The sequence below is a fragment of the Benincasa hispida genome, chromosome 11 (assembly GCF_009727055.1).
Source record: "Benincasa hispida cultivar B227 chromosome 11, ASM972705v1, whole genome shotgun sequence".
NCBI classification, from domain to species: domain Eukaryota; kingdom Viridiplantae; phylum Streptophyta; class Magnoliopsida; order Cucurbitales; family Cucurbitaceae; genus Benincasa; species Benincasa hispida.
The window spans coordinates 59,037,603-59,054,789 of NC_052359.1; the positions used below are offsets into that span (position 1 = coordinate 59,037,603).

General features: G+C 29.1%; 1 protein-coding gene across 1 annotated transcript; it reads right to left on the minus strand.

Annotated features, from left to right (window-relative positions):
• Positions 1 to 14,371: 14,371 nt before the first annotated feature.
• Positions 14,372 to 16,244, minus strand: LOC120090020. The gene is made up of 3 exons (XM_039047499.1): positions 16,039 to 16,244; positions 14,786 to 14,864; positions 14,372 to 14,661 (listed from the first exon to the last, which is right to left on the minus strand). Exons 1-3 carry the CDS (start codon positions 16,188 to 16,190, stop codon positions 14,593 to 14,595), a joined length of 300 nt encoding a protein of 99 aa, XP_038903427.1. The 5' UTR covers positions 16,191 to 16,244; the 3' UTR covers positions 14,372 to 14,592.
• Between the last annotated feature and the right edge of the window lie 943 nt (positions 16,245 to 17,187).

The following is a 17,187-nucleotide window of genomic DNA, read 5'->3' on the forward strand; positions in this document are numbered from 1 at the left end:
ATCTGAGTGGTTTGTCTTTGATAGACTTGTTGAAGTTGGTGGTATGGACTAGATGACGAAATCTTCATAGCTCAGTTTTGAGTGGTTTGTGTCTGAAAGACTTGAAGCATTTGATGTGATAGTGAGATGTGGTTGCCTTCTATGAAAGAGTTTAAGGGTCTCTTTCTAGGGCTTTCACAGTGACTCGAGGTTTATGTCATGACCTTAATCAACACACTTTATATTGCGGAATCAAGGAAAATACTTGAAGTAAAATGGGTTGTGGGGGTCTCAGCTAATGTTATTGAAAGTTCAAAAGGTAACTCACATTCTCTATTGAAGTTGTTGCCCCTCTACACTATGCATTAATTCAAACCGTTAGATATTGATGTTTAAATTTGATCTTCTATCTTTGCTTAGAACATTTTCTTCAAATAATTTATTTTATTTTAATTTTTCTATCGCAGTCATTTAAGGAAAATTGTTGAAAATGACTTTTGGGCTTAAGTTCATAACAAAAGTTAAAACAATCTCACATTGGAGAATTAAGCATTGCTTAAAGGAATAAATACCAAGGAATGCTAGAGGTAACAACAAAGTGTGCTGGTGGTGGAAGTATAATCCTTTCACCACACAAGCGCATCACCGCCATCCTTCTATTCGATCGGATGTGCAGGTGAGTTCGAGTGACCGCGCTTGTGCAAAAAAGAAACAACTTTTTATTACTTATTCGTTTAATTTTTTCAACCTAAAAATTATAGTTGCACTGATCAGCTTCTTCAGGAACAACCGGCATGACGATTGACACCTACCGAGGTCGCATCATAGCTAAAGCATTGTTATTTTCTTGATCTTATTGCTTTTATTTATATGATATCGGTTATACCTTTTAGTCCAAATTTAGGATGAAAAAGTTTGTGTATATATGCTAGACTACATGGTGAAAAAGTTCATTAGATCTTAATACTATTATTCATAATAAAGAGTAAAATGTTACAAATGGTAAACTACATGAACTAAAGCCACGTTTACTAACTCGTAATGAAAATTGGTGTAATCGTATTGGAATTCATTGAAAACTCAATCGTAATGGACCATAATCGAAAATGTAGTTAGATTGTTTTCGATCGCGTTTACCTAAAATTATGAATATATGTCACATTTACTGTTACCTTTATCTTTACCATTACATTTTAGGGTCAAATGATAATGATAACGGTAAATATATTGAATAAAGTTAAAGGTAAGTGTAACAGTAAAAGTGTAAAATTCATAATTCTCAATGATTTGTAATAATAATAATAACAATAATGATAACGGTAATGATATCATCGTAATTTTCAAGCGCAATTGGACTGAACACTCTCTGCTCATCAACCAGTTTCATTTTTTTGTTACATATTTGGAAGTGGACTCTAGATGTCAGTACATGTACGAAACACAAGAAAACATCACCAAACGTAATTAAATGGGACCAACTTTTCAAATTAGTGACCTAAATTATTATTTACTAAAATTCAAGTATAACATTGTTATAAATTTAAAAATACCGTAATTAAATCATTGTAAATATTATGAAATTGAGGAGCACGACGGGAAAACGGATATGAAAAATATAATATCATAGTATTTAATTATANAATTATAATAATAATAAATAAATAAATATTTAAATTATAAAATAAAGTAACTAAAAACATAAAATAACCAAAATCATGAAATTGGATAATATGAAAATTAGTGGAAGTGAAATTCTCACCAACGTATGTGTGATGTTAAGATCTACCAAATGTTGCTATTTATAGGTAAAGTGACAAGTAGGATGTGGACTTACATGGACACCAACCATGAATTACTACAAGGCACATGAACAACATAAATGGTGACACATGACCTTTGGGAGACTAAGCAATGGGCATCTATTTTTTATTATAATATTCATATTACTCCCACTTAGGTGCCTATATATATATAAAACCATACTAGGAAAAACCCAATGAGAAAAACCCTAGTGAAGGAAAAAGAGTACATATTTCATATAATACATACTCATAAAAAAATATAATATATATTCTCACTCATGAAAACATCACTTAAGATCTCTGAGTCACCGTATTCCAATATTGTGTACAAATTTTTCAAAAGTTTCGATTGGTAATGCCTTTGTAAATAAGTCTGTCAAGTTATCATTCGAACAAATTTGTTGTACAGTGATGTCGCCACTTTCTTCAAGATCATAAGTGTAGAAAAGCTTCAGTGAAATGTGTTTTGTTCTATCTCCTTTAATATATCATTCTTTGATTTGGGTTATGCAAGCTGCGTTGTCTTCGTATAATATTGTAGGAAAGTTTTTATTAGAAGACAAACCACAAGTCTCACAAATGTGTTGAGTCATTGACCTTAGACATACACATTCTCGACTAGTCTCATGAATTGCAAGAATTTCAGCATGATTTGAGAAAGTTGTCGTCATAGTCTATCTCACTGATCACCATGATATAACAATTCCTCCACATGTGAACAAATAACTTGTTTGAGATCTAGCTTTGTGTGGATTAGATAAATATCCAAAATCTGCATATACAACGAGATCAAATTTTGATTTATTTGAATAAAACAAACCTATATTGATTGTTCCTTGGAGATAACGGAGTATATGTTTAATTTTGTTCCAATATCTTTTTATAAGAGAAGAATTATATCTAGCTAATAAATTTACTGAAAATACAATATCTAGTCTTGTATTATTAGGAAGATACATAAATGCACCAATTGCACCAAGATATGGTACTTTAGGATCAAGAAGTTCTTCATTATCTTCTCGATGTCAAAATATTTCTTTCTTTATATCCAATGATCAGACTTCCATTGGAATATTTAATGGATGTGCTCTATCCATATAAAAATCTTTTCAAAATTTTTCCTGTATAAGTTGACCAATGAAAAAATGTTTCATCTGCTAAATGCTCAATTTACAAACCAAGGCAAAACTTTATTTTTCCGAGATCTTTCATCTCAAATTCTTTCTTAAGATATTCTATTTCTTTTGAAAGCTCTTCAGGAGTTCCAATTATATTCAAGTCATCAACATATACAGTTAAAATAGAAAATCCTTATTGTTGTTTCTTTATAAAAACACCCGGACATATTGGATTATTTTGATATCATTCTTTCAATAAATATCCACTCGGGCGATTGTACTACATCCGTACTGATTGTTTCAATCCATATAGTGATCTTTGAAGCTTTATTGAATACCATTCCCAAAAATTTGATGTATATGTTTCAGATACCTTAAATCCTTTTGGGATTCTCATATAAATATAATTATCAAGAGATCAACATAAATATGTTGTGACTACATCCATAAGATGCATATTCAGACTTTTATACACATCAAGCTAATTAAATATCTTAATGTAATTGCATCCACCACCGGAGAATACGTCTCTTCAAAATCAATATCAGGTTTTTGTGAAAACCTTGTGCAATTAGTCTTGCTTTATATCTTACGACCTCATTATTTTCATTTCTTTTCCTCACAAATACCCATTTGCATCCCACAGGTTTAACACCTTCTGATGTTCAGACTACATATTAAAAAGGCTGACGTTTTGAAAGTGAGTTTAATTTTGCCTCGATTGCTTCAATCCACTGAAGCCAATTTTTTCTATGTCGACATACTTCAACAGATTTTGGTTTAGGATCCTCATTTTTAGATATAATATCAAGAGCAACATTATACGCAAAAATGTTGTCAATAATTACATTAGTTCGATTCCATTTTTTCCATTCATGACATAGTTTATTGAAATCTCATTATTATCTTTAGGTATTTCACCTTCCTCACTAGTCATGTTGAGGATTTTTTTTGGGTATTTACATCCTCAACCAAGTCTTTTTCATATTTAATTATTTTTCGTTTTTGAGGATTTTTATCTTTGGAATCCATTGGTCTACCACGCTTATAGCGTGCTAGACTCATTAGTGGTAACTGGTTGCGTTGGGATATCAATTTTTATGGAACATTTTCAGTTGGTATATGTGACTTAGTTACTTTCTATGCATCTATAAATGCATCTGGTAATTGATTTACTATATTTTGCAAATGAATTATTTTCTGAACTTCATGTTCATATTTATTTGTATGAAATGAGATAATAACGATGCATTTCATGTGATTTCATTTTTCAACTTCTTAATTTCTCCCCCTAATGTTGGAAATTTTATCTCATTAAAATGGTAATTAGAAAATTGTGTAGTAAATACATCACCCGTCAGGGGCTCAAGATATTTAATAATGGATAGGAAATCATATCCAACATATATTTCTAACCTCCTTTGAGGACCCATCTTGGTCGATTCTTCATCAATTACGCCAATCTTCTCTTCAGGAGATTCAAAGAAGTCCGCCATGTCCAAATTTGTCATATGAGATTGATCAAATATGTCATATCCAAAATTTGATTCTACATTTTTCTCTTTTTCCTTCAGAAAGGCTTGATAAAAGTCAACTAAGTGTTTTGTCGTACAATAGGTACTTGACCAATGCCCAGTCATTCCGCATCGGAAGCATTTATTTTCAACACTCTTTAAACTTTTATCTTGTAGAGCTTTTTCTTTGTGATCATCATTTTGTGTGGTTCTTTTGAAATTTAAATGATTAGAACGACCACAACGAAAATAATAATTATGTCTTCCTCTGTCACAATCACGACCTTGACTGTGACCACGACCTCGACCATGATTATTATTAAAATTCACAACATTCACTTCAGAGAATGTATTGTTCCGGTTGGTCGAGATTCATGATTTTTCATCAATAACTCATCATTTTGTTCGACCACGAAAAGATATGAAATTAATTCAGAATACTATTTAAAACCTTTCTTTAGTTATTGCTACCGCAGGAGCATATTTTCTCTCTGCATAACATGAATTTTGAACTAATTTTAAATAATGTGGAGATGTAATTGAAGGAAATTGTCGGAAAAAATCCTTGGAGCTGAAGCGAAGATCATTCCAAATTCCATTTTTATTGAACATAAAGTTTTACAGTAAAACAACAAGCAGATATGCATTTACTTAAAATTATACCATGCTTAAAAACAAATACAAAAAGTTTCGGAAACCGTTACCTTTGGAGAACTTTTTCTTCAAATAATCCCTCGTACAAGCCACAAACGGAACTTCTTCCTTGCGTATCTCCTTCACATACGAACACCACCACTCGATAAGCCTCTGTATTCTATTTGGAATTAAAGGATTCAAGCAGGAGGTTGGGCTTTGCTCTAATCCTTGGAAGAGGGAAGGAGATGAAGAGGATGAGAAGGATGTTTCTACAAGAGAAGTGAGGAAGAAGATGATCCATTCAACTTCTTTAATTATTTCTTGAGAGAATGTGAGGAGGAAGTTATAACTCCTTCTCTTTATTTGAACACTTCAAATTAATCCAAAGATTAAATCCTGTTGAGTTAAAGTGGAGACTTTATGGACATGTAGATTGAAACTCCCTCGTTACTCGAATAATTAATTAAAATATTTACTTAAATTACCCAACATCCGTTAACTGCCGGTCACTCCACCAAAGACCCACAATTACACTCTTCGCACTACAAATAAATTTTCGTGTCGATCAGATATAACCAATCAAGAATACGATGACCCTTCACAAATTGCTCGTAAGTACTGCTGCGTCAAAATACCGTTTTGCCCTGTTGTTACATCTAACTCTTTAAGTACCATTGATCCGTTTATTGAACAATAAGTCATAATCCCACTACGACAAAGTCCCTCTCGGTCCAAGAGAAGGTGTGATCACTATGTTCAAGACTCGCAATCAGTCCTTAAGGGAGCAATTTATTTACTTGCCCTTGCTTCGGGAAGGAGTGAATTCTGTCTTGTGTAGCTGTATTCCTAACTCCTCAGTAAGACGAATCCCCAAAATGTTAGGCTTGTTGAGTTTGCAATCTAGTTACTCTCAATCATACAAATCAAAGGATCGATTTCATGAGCAGGAGTTCACAATTCACTCAAGATTCAGGTCATGTCACCTATGGTCATCCTAGTGAAATGTAAGTCTTTATTATTAAAGGCATTATAAACGAGACTAATTATTTCGTGGTTCGGTCTTATACAAATTCTTATATAGGATACACCCATTCGCATGGATCCACATTGATGATCAGGATCAGATCATTTGTAGCACTTTACAACACTTGTAACACTTACAAAGCGGGTCGTATTCGTAGTGTCACCAGGATAAGGTACCCAACTTTATCCATCTACTACAGACCATTTAGGTTATTATTTAAACAAGATCTAATTGTATGTCTCTACATACTTGTTTAAATTACATGAAATAATCTCGGATATTAGTTTATTGGATTGAGTATATGTTGATAAAATAATACTTATTTTATTAACAACAATATGTTTATATAAAGTTTTACAAGGAGATTTAGGACGACATTCCCAACAGTAATCACTTACTGATTTGAAATTTTTGTAGCCTCAAGTGCATCTACTCATAACGAACTTTAGGAAGAATAATTGTTTTTTTTTTTATGATCATACATTTCTTTCAAAATGTTCCACAAGATACAGTGCTATTTTATTGTAAGATACTCCATATTCAACCATTTATAGATATGAGGATGAAGAAAAATCATAGCTTTTGCTATGTCTTGACTAGATATTGTATTTTCTTCTTTAATAGTCTCCACAAGATTCATAGCAAGTACCCATGACAAATATTATTGTCGTTAATATCAATGGCAGAAAATTCTAGTTTTTTGAGATTTGTCATGACAGTACTATCATAAAATAGTGTACTTATGTTAGAAATTTAATAGATATTGAATATGCAAAATAACATTTAATTTATTGATTATAACGAAGAGGGAAAAATTGGCATACCTATAGGACTTACTTTTAGTGGAAAAAACAACAAGAACTCGTGTTGATAACATGTTATGAAATTGAGGAGCACAACGAGAATACGAATATAAAAAATATAATATAATAATAATAATAAATAATTAAAAACTAAAATTATAAAATAAAATAACTAAAAACATAAAATAACCTAATCATGAAATTAGATAATATGAAAATTAGTGGAGGTGTAATTCTCACCAATATATGTGATTGTAAGATCCACCAAGTGTCACTATTTATAGACAAAGTGACAAGTAGGATATGGACTTACATGGACATGAAGCATGAATAGCTACAAGACACATGAACAACATAAATGGTGACACATAGACTTTGAGACACTAAGTAATGGACATTTATTTTCTAATACAATATTCATAATAGTAAACTAATATTTAGAGATTAGTTGTACTTTTACGAAAATTGAGAGACTAAAAAGAGTTGGTGAGTTGAAAATTGAAATTCAAAGGGTACGAAAAAAAAGTATGAGTTGGAAATGACACACATACTGGTGTTGGTAGGAAACCAAAGGAAAGGAATATTAGTTTAATAAAAAGCAGCCCGTGAATCAACCGAGCCGCCAGACAAGCAAAGNCGCCAGACAAGCAAAGGGAAAGCTGTGGGACCCATCCACGTCGGTGACACGTGGGAAGTTTGAAATTTGAAGCCAAATTATAATTCAAATACAAAATTTACTTTTACCTTTTGGTTGCCTTTCCCTTTTTTTTCCCTTTCACTATACGTTTCCCGCGTTTTCTGAGTTTTGGCGCCTTCTAATATTAATTTCTCTCTCCAATGTTTTTTTTTATTTTTTTATTTTTAATTTATGAGTTTGTAAGTAGAAAAATATTTTGTTGCATCTCGGACATCACTTATCTTTGTATATTTCACAAAAATTTATTAAATCATAATTTTTTATATAAGAAATTCTTCTTAATTTTTTAAAAATATATTTTAATTATTTTTTGGTGTGAGTGATGAGAGAATATATAAACATAGATGCATATTAGGATACACCCAAGTATTGTCCAAGAATATGTATATTTTGTCTCTGTAAATCTTTTAGTTTTTGAGATTGTCTCTTTGATCTCTATGTTTTCAAAATATATATTTTCTCTAAATTTTTTATAATAGGTGTAATAGGTCTACAAATTATTGTTATTATTTCTTCTTAATTTCGAATAAAAATAATAATTTTAGAGATGAGATAATTTGATTTAAAATGTCATATAATTAGTTAAAATAATAATAATAATAATTACTTCAAGATTTTTATAAAATCTATTTTTTGAAAATTTGAAGATTAAAAATTATACATTTTAAAAATTTAAAGACTAAATGGACTTATTCTTAAAGACTTATCGAATATGTTAGAAATACATACATTTCAAAATTTGATAAAAAAAAAAAAAAAACAATTTTGTAGAAAAATAATTTAATTAATTAAATGGGTTTTTATTTCCTCCAATTGCTAAAAAAGCAAATTATCGATTCACTTTTTATTTTTCATTTAATTTCTCTTTTTTAGATTGTGGCCTTTTATATCGTTTTTAATAATAAAGTAATTGACTACCAAAACAATCATGATGATAAAATATCTTTGTTTGGTATTTAATGGCTTAAGAAAAGTCATTGTGGGTATGAATAAAATTTTGAAACTAAGAAAATTAATAGGCTGTTGGGTAGGAAGAATTATTGAGAGAGAAGTCAAATAAATGTTAGATGTAAATTTGAAAATTTACTTCCATTTTAATAAACATGACTATAAATTTGAAATTAATTTTTTTTCCTCGTATTTCTATTTTTTAAAAATTTTTTATTATATGCTTAAAAAAAAACGAGTCCGTCTCTTAATTTATTTCTATTTTCAAAAGAACATAAAATAAATATGTTTGAGGACGAATTTAAAAATATATTATAAAGATATAAACAATGATATGTTTAAGAGAGATAAGAATGTAAAGACAAGAAATTGCAAATTCAAACAGATAAATAAATGTAGAGGAAGTGATTCGATTTTCCTTAGTGCAATAGAGGTGGAGGAGTTCGAACAAAACAGATCTCTTGATTGTTAACAAATATTGTTACGAAATCGACAATTAAAGAACACAAAAAGGAACGTAGAGATAGAGAAGATCGACACAAAGATGTACGTGGTTCACTAACAGTGTGATAGCTATGCTCACGGGTAGAGGGAGAACAATATTATTAGAGAGAATGTTTTCAAAAATTACATCAAAACGGTGTCTCTAGGGTTAGAGAGTTTATATAGCGCACTACTCTAACCTTAGGGTCATAATCGTAAATAACTGTAAATAAATAAATATGTTGAGAAAAGATAAACAGATTCAAGGCATTTCAACAAATACATATGTCAATTGAATTAGTTTACGTTAGTGAGAATAATATAAGTGTAACGGAGTAAAGATAAAAAAAACAATAAAAAAAATGTTAAAAAGTAAAGAGAGAAACCTAAATTATAATGATGAAAAATGGGATAAATTTATCTTAGGGAAAAAAAGGACAAATTCGAAAAAGGGAAATAAAAGCTTCAGGGAGAAAATTTTGTACAGAAAAAAGTGGATAAATTTGAAGAGAGAACAGTTAACAGAAAGAAAGAAAAAAAAAAATCTCAAAGAGAAAATAGTGTCAAGAGAAAGGTTGGATTTTGTTTTGAAAATTAAATAGAAATATGTTATGAAATAAATATATTATACCCTTCTAAAAAAAATTATGTCTATTTGATAACCATTTTGACTTTGATTTTTAATTTTTGAGAATTAAGTATATTTTCTCCAATTTCTTATCATAATTCGCATATCTCTAAAGTAAACGAGTTGAATCATTCTTATCAAAATTTCAATAAAAAAAAAAAAAACTAAGTCTGTTTTTGGTAACTATTGTTTTTCTTTTTTTTTTTAATTTTATTTTTTGTTTTAAAATTTAAGACTATAAATACTCATTCCAATTCTAAATTTCTTACTTTGTTATCTATTTTTTATGAATGCTTTAAAAATCAAACCCAAAATTTGAAAACTAAAAAAAATTAATTTTAAAAAACTTGTTTTTATTTTAGAATTTGTTAATGATTCGAGTTTTGTAATTAAGAAAGATGCAAATCATGGTAATAAATTGAGAGGAATTAAACTTATTTTTTTAAAAAACTGAAAACAAAAACGAATGCCCCATTTGGTACCGATTTGGTTTTTGAATTTTTGTTTTTGAAAATTAAGATTATAGACACCACATCCACCTCCAAATTTCTTCATATCTAATCTATTTTTTACCAACTATTTAAAAAACTAACAAAATTTTAAAAATTAAAAAACATAGCTTTTACAAACTTGTTTTGTTTTTAGAAATTGGCTAAGAGTCAACCATTATACTTGAGAAACATATAAATCATGATAAGAAATGAAGAGAAAATAGACTTAATTTTCAAACATTCAGAACAAAAAACGAAATAATTACCAAACTGGCCGAAAATAATTACTAAGTAGAGCCTATTTTTTTAGTTTTCAAAATTTAGTTTGATTTTTTAAAAATTAGTAAAAAGTATATAATAAATAGAAAAAAATCCAATGGTGTAAAATTGGCAATCAAATTGCAACATTCTCATGTAATAATTTGTTTTTTTTCTTAAATTTGTGGAATTGCATCTGTTTGAAGATTATACATTTCAAGTTCTTCTTCTTTTTTTTTTTTTTTAGAAAAAATGAAAATTAGGATTAAATTAGAGAATCTTCACCTTTCATTTAAGTCAAACCCAAATCTTTGAAGAAAAATTTGGTCTCAATCAATTTTCTTTTAATAGTTCTTGTGTCAACAAGTGGCAATTTCAAAAAACATGTTGGATTTGACAATATGATGGTTTTTTATAATGTTTTGAACTTTAAGTTATCATTTTTTGGGGTTAAAAACAAACTAAAAAGGGAATAACATAACAAAGCACTTTGGTTTGTATTACAACAAAATTTGGAAGACATAAAGCAACCTCTAAACTAAGACATAGTACAATAGATTGTATGATTTAGTCAATTGTTCACATCATTAACTTTTTAACTTATACATTTTTTGTTATTTTGTATGTATATTATTGTTATTTATATTCACTTACGTCAAAATTACAAATTCTACATTTTAAAAAAATTATTGGTGATACACTTTTATACATGTGGCAATAGTGTAAAGTTTTCTCTTGCTCTACTTGTGATAATGAAAATTTCCCTTCATGTAAAAGGACAAAAATGGCCATTTAGAAAGGAGAATCTTCATTAATTCTCCAAATAAGTATTGACAAAAAATTTGGAATTCTATAAACAAAATGTCTTTATCATAGAAAATGAATATCAATGATTAAAACATATTTTTTTTTTTAGAAAGAAAAATTTTTACACCACAACTTATGATTTGATATTTGGGTGGGTTGCACACATCTAATTATTTTTCTACCAATTGATCTTATTTTTCTTCCTTTCTCATTTTTATTTCCTTAATTAACAATTTAGAAAAAATAGAGAGAGTGATTTATACGAAGGAAAATATATTATACAAAAATATTTTTTTTCTAAAAAAAATAAAATATAAGAACCGAAAAAAACCATACGTTAAATAAAAACTTAGTGTTTTTAACTAAGTCAGTGACTTCATTATTTATATAATTAACACTTGAATACTTTTTTAGTATAACAATGTGAGGATTAAAACTCAAAAATTTGATATCATGATCGAATATATATATTTTAATCAATTAAAATTATGCTCGAGTTGAAACTAAATATCTAAAAGACTTTATTAATCTATATCTATACTATATTAAAATGGACAAAATAAGGAATTCCTTTCAAAATTTTATTTTTGTCCTTTTCCCCTTAATTTCACTTATTGCTCTTCATGTAATTTTTTTTTTTAAATCCTCACTTTTTACTTTTCAAATAACTGTTTTTTTTATAAGCTTCATATCCTTTCATTATAAAACCTTTCAACCTCTTTAAGTATAACTAATTCCTTGAATAACACAATGAAAATTTTTTATGAACAAAAACTCATAAAATTATTCTTTTACATGGCGATATAGACTAAATTTAAAAATAAAATTAAAATAACAAAAAAAATCTTAAAAAATATTAAACTTAATATTTATTGAAAGTATAATATTAAAATTAGACCAATAATATAAAGATTAAAATTAAACAAATTTCAAACTATAATAATATTTTAACCTATTTTTAACATAAGGTTGAAAGAGTAGTAATCATAAAATTATGATTTGACAAAGGAACCAAAACAAGAAAACCAAACACGTGTGGCGCACTAAATTGTGAAAAATGAGTGAGAGTGAATGAGTGGCAACCACTAATTTGGACCCACATTATTTCATAGTCATATAGTTTGAACATTGAAATAAATAAAATTCATGAACCTACATTCCCAAATTCTTCAACTTACCCATATAAATTAACCATATTATATGTCTTTCTATGGCTTTATTTATTTATATATGTGTCTTTCTAGGGATCTCAAAGTTGTAAAGTGAAATCTTCAAGAAAAGCCAATCCCATTCTCTTCATTTCCCTTTTATTCTTTTCCTTTTCTTGCTTTTCTATGTTCTTTACATTTTTTTCTCCCATGTAGTTTGAATTATTGAAATTGTGTTTGGGAGTAGTTCTTACAAACCATGTGCCCATTTTGGATTCAATTGTTAGTTTGACTCCGACATCGTTTCAATTTGAAAATCATCTCGAAGTAAATTCAACTTTAGGAAATAATTATCAAAATGTCAAATAATTTTATTTTTTATTAAAAAATACTTTTGGTTCCTAAATTTTCATGAAAGTAACAATTTAATCCATAAACTTTGGTTTATAATAATTTAGTCCCTATACTTTCAATGTTGTAACGATTTAGTTAATGCATTTTAGTATGTAATAATTTGATTATTGTATTTTCAAATTTGATGTCAAGTTTAGTTATTTTACAATGTAGACTTTGTATTATACTAAAAAAAAATTGAGTCCCTAAATTAATCTCTACAATAGGGATTAAATCATTACAAAATTTAAAGTACAGGGACTAAATTGTTAAAGAGTAAAGTTTATGGAAATTGTTACAAAATTAAAAGTACAGGAACTAAATCGTTACCAACCAAAGTTTGAGGACGAAATTATTATTTTTATAAACCAAAATATCCTTATTACAATTTGTTAGTTGATTTCAAGAAATGAAGGTTTTTATCTTTATTCTTTTAATATCGGTTTATAAAATTTTGGAAGGTTATGATAGCAATTGACATATTATATAAAAATTCATAATTAATTCGTGTCAGACAAACTTGTAAATATCGAAACTTTTAACATTTATGTAATATTGGCTCCTATTTTAGTATACCAGTAAATAAATCCCTTTAATTTTGATAGTTTGAGCATTATTTCAGAGTTAAGTGTACTAAAATTGAATAATAAGAAAGACAAACTAGTTAAAGTAGATTAATTTCAAAATGGACAAAAACAAATGGATTATTACGGTTAACCAAATCATGGGATCATATCGAAACTTTTAAAACTAGAAAAACCCCAAGCGTAAATCATAAAGATCAATCATACAAATTGACCTTGAAAGATATGTGTCACTACCATTTAGAAGGTTATTTTCCATGTATGATGGCATAAAGGGAAATTCACCCATTTTAATGAATAGAAGAATGAACAATATCTTAGAGAATATCATCATCATGAAGAATGAAGTTGATCACCATAATCATTCTAATTTTTGACTTTTATATTTAGATAAGCTAATGAAGTTTGATTCAACAGCTTTCACTTGGGTGGGATTGTGGGAATGAAGATGCTTTTACTTTGGACATTATGACCCTTTTCCCTTTATGCATAGTGATTGTAAAGCTGAAATACTTATGGGTGTGCTTCAAAAGGGGGTTACAGTTCTTCAAACATTGCAACTTGAGCTTTAGTTTAGGCCCATAATATTCCACTTTGGGCCTTGACTAATACATCAATGGTGAAGCTGTTCTTAAGAAATCCATACCCATAAATGAGAAAATTGGGTTTCTGCTTCATCTTTGAATCAGAACACCCCACCTGTAAAATGTGAGACTGAGAACAATCGTAATTTTGAGCATATCCATCAGATCTAAGATCATCAGAACAATCCGGGAATTATATGTAATGAAGTATATGGTAAAAGATATGCAATAAGATCTTATTTGGAATGTTCAATTTTGAGGTTAGAGGTTCAATTCTCACACCTCACATATTATCAGAAAAAGAAAAAAACAAAATGAAAATGTTCACATATCAAAGCCAAAGCATTGTTATATAATCTATTGATCATGAGAGAGGAAGATAAAATCTTATTTGGACATCTGACCAGCCAGTTTTAACACTTCTTTCAGTTTCTATGTTACGTATAAGTATGATATAAAATGCCTTTTATCATATAATTGCAAATGGTACCGAATATGGTTCATCCATTCTCAAAATCATTACTACAGTAAAGTGCGACCACACAACACAGCGTTATCCAAACCGGTCAAAAGAAATACGATTCTACACATTCATAAGCCTTTGAGTCTTAGTGTAATAATAATCTCTCTTTGCCACCCAAACAAACCAAATAACTAAGCAGTCGAGCAACAGTTTTCTTACATAATCAGAGAGCCTAAGGAAAGTACACAGGCCAGTTAAAATAATACGAATCCCGGTGGTCCTTGTCCATGTACTGATTCCACTGCAGCAACAAAAATTTTATAAGAACATGACCATTCCATGAAATATTGAAAGTATAATGCGGTTCATATGCAAAAATGCTTGTTTGCTTCCATACAAACTGGAGTAGATGTAGAACATTGTACCTTGAACTGGTATGGCTGATTCTTTTGACGCGCCTTTTTCCAATGGTATTGCTCAAACAAAAATGCTTTGTCATGCCAACTACAAATTACAAATTGAGAATGCAGACTTCAAATATGAACTGAGAATAAAGATCACAGTTGTAAAACAGTAACAGCAAAAACAATATAAAGAATCACAGCCTGCGCCCACGATCTCTGATGGGTATAATGCAAAAGAAGAAGCGTACAAAAAACAAGCAGTGATGCCAATATCTCCTATATCAACAACCCAGCATGTACATTTCGTCAAATTTAGACTAGTGCTTCTAGTTCTAACTTCTGAGTAATAGAACAACATTAATGAACCAGGAGATAGCATAAGGCATAAACCTGATCAAAAAATCCACTACATCATATTCATTTACGAGAGTGTTTCTCAAGACTAAAAGAAGCAGAATCCGAAAACAAGATTAGAATTGAATAACATTAGAAGAAAATCATTTATAATTATGATAGTTCATATGCTTGCCAGTAGGAAGAACAAATTTATATTCTTGTCAGTACAGGTAGAAGTGTTGCCAAAACTTGTTTTCTGGAGGATCGAATAAATTCTATTGTAGAAGGAATACAAATTCCAATAACAGAAACAACTCTTCCGCAGAACAAAAGATGTCCATTCCTTTACAGGCAACGAATAACAAGTGAAACGATTATCACGATACAATATAATTTTGGAATTTCACAGCCAGCTGAATAATAAGATAAGATTATCACTATATGGGCAATGAAACTGAATCATCTAGTCACTAATAGCATATGAGAGTAATTTTAACTGTTAAAATCACTTTTGTCGGTTCAAGATTAACCCAAAATGTAGTTTAAATAATTCAAAATTAATTTTGATGGTATGAAACCGCATTGTAAAATCAAATACTAAAGGGATTCCGAGGGATTTTATATATAGGACAGAAATGATTTAACCTATTTAAAAAATTCTTCCAAACATATCCTAAAACTTCTAGACCAATGAGATCAATTGGGACTGTAAAACCCTAAAAAAAAAATCCTAATCAAAGTTGAACTCAAGAAAAAATTGAATTGAAAACCGACCCACCAAGAGGAATGTGAATCTATTTCTAGAGAAATTGAACATCAGTACATAACAACAGCCATGAAGCAGGAAGGCGAATTGCAGAGCAGAACACGAATTCAAACTAATAATTCTGTAGTTTAAAGAATTAAGACATTTCACTGAGAAAGAAAGAACCAAGTACTTGAACTGATTGGAGAGTTGCCACATGTAGGGATTGAACCATGTGAAAACAGAGAAGGCGGCGGATCCAATCCAAATGTTGACGAAACGATCTGGGTCGGTGTGTGGAACTCCGGGGTCGCCTCTGTAAGCATTTCCGAAGTACTTCTCCATTTCTTCGTCTCTCTCGCTTTGGCTTCTCAGAAAGCACTGCTTCTTTCTGGTTTTACGTTCTATCTGCTTATCTACTGCCATGGAATGCAACCGTTCATGGGCCGGGTGAGAAGAAGAGGCCCATTTTATGATAAGACCAAGGTCCAAACGTTCACGACTGATTAAGCCCACATCAGCTTGAGGCCCCATTTTATCGTGAATAAGTTAAGATTGTGACTCGTTAATTCAAGGGATTTTCACATAAAACGACCCTGTATTTAAAAAATACTTCGAATTTGAATTTTTTCAATAAAGGCTTTTTAGTATTATTTTTGGACAAATTTATTATTTTTATTATTTTTATTCTCGATTTATATATATATTTTTTTCTATTTTTGAAACTTTCTTAACGATGGAAAGAGAAGATATATTTAATAATTTTTTCATTTCAAATGAAGAGAAAATGCATTTATTTGTTGAGATTTTTTTCTTTATTTAATTTAATTGGAGAAAGAAAATACATTTAATGAATTTTTTTTCGTTGGTTTTACATTTTTTGTGGATTCATGACTATTTAAAATATACCTCATAACATTTGTTAGGTATTTTAAAATATTCTAACCAATATATGAAATATACCACAGTATATAAATTAAAGATTGATTCAGGACATAAATCACCATATAATCTAATATATGAAATATACCACATATATAAATAATATTGGCTATTCAATATAAATCACAGTATATATCATAACTTTTATTTACAGTATATATATCATTTAAGTAATCAGAAATCCCAACACATCAATATTTGTATATATCATAATACACATAAAATCTAAATAAAAAGAAACTCTCAATTAATTTTTATATTCTAACAAATACCTTCAAACATTGTCAATATACCTTGGAACATATACAAAATTAAGATCAATAGATATTACAATGTACAAAATTAAGAGAATATATTGTTTAACTAAATTTCTTTATAAGTTATCGCACAATATATAAAT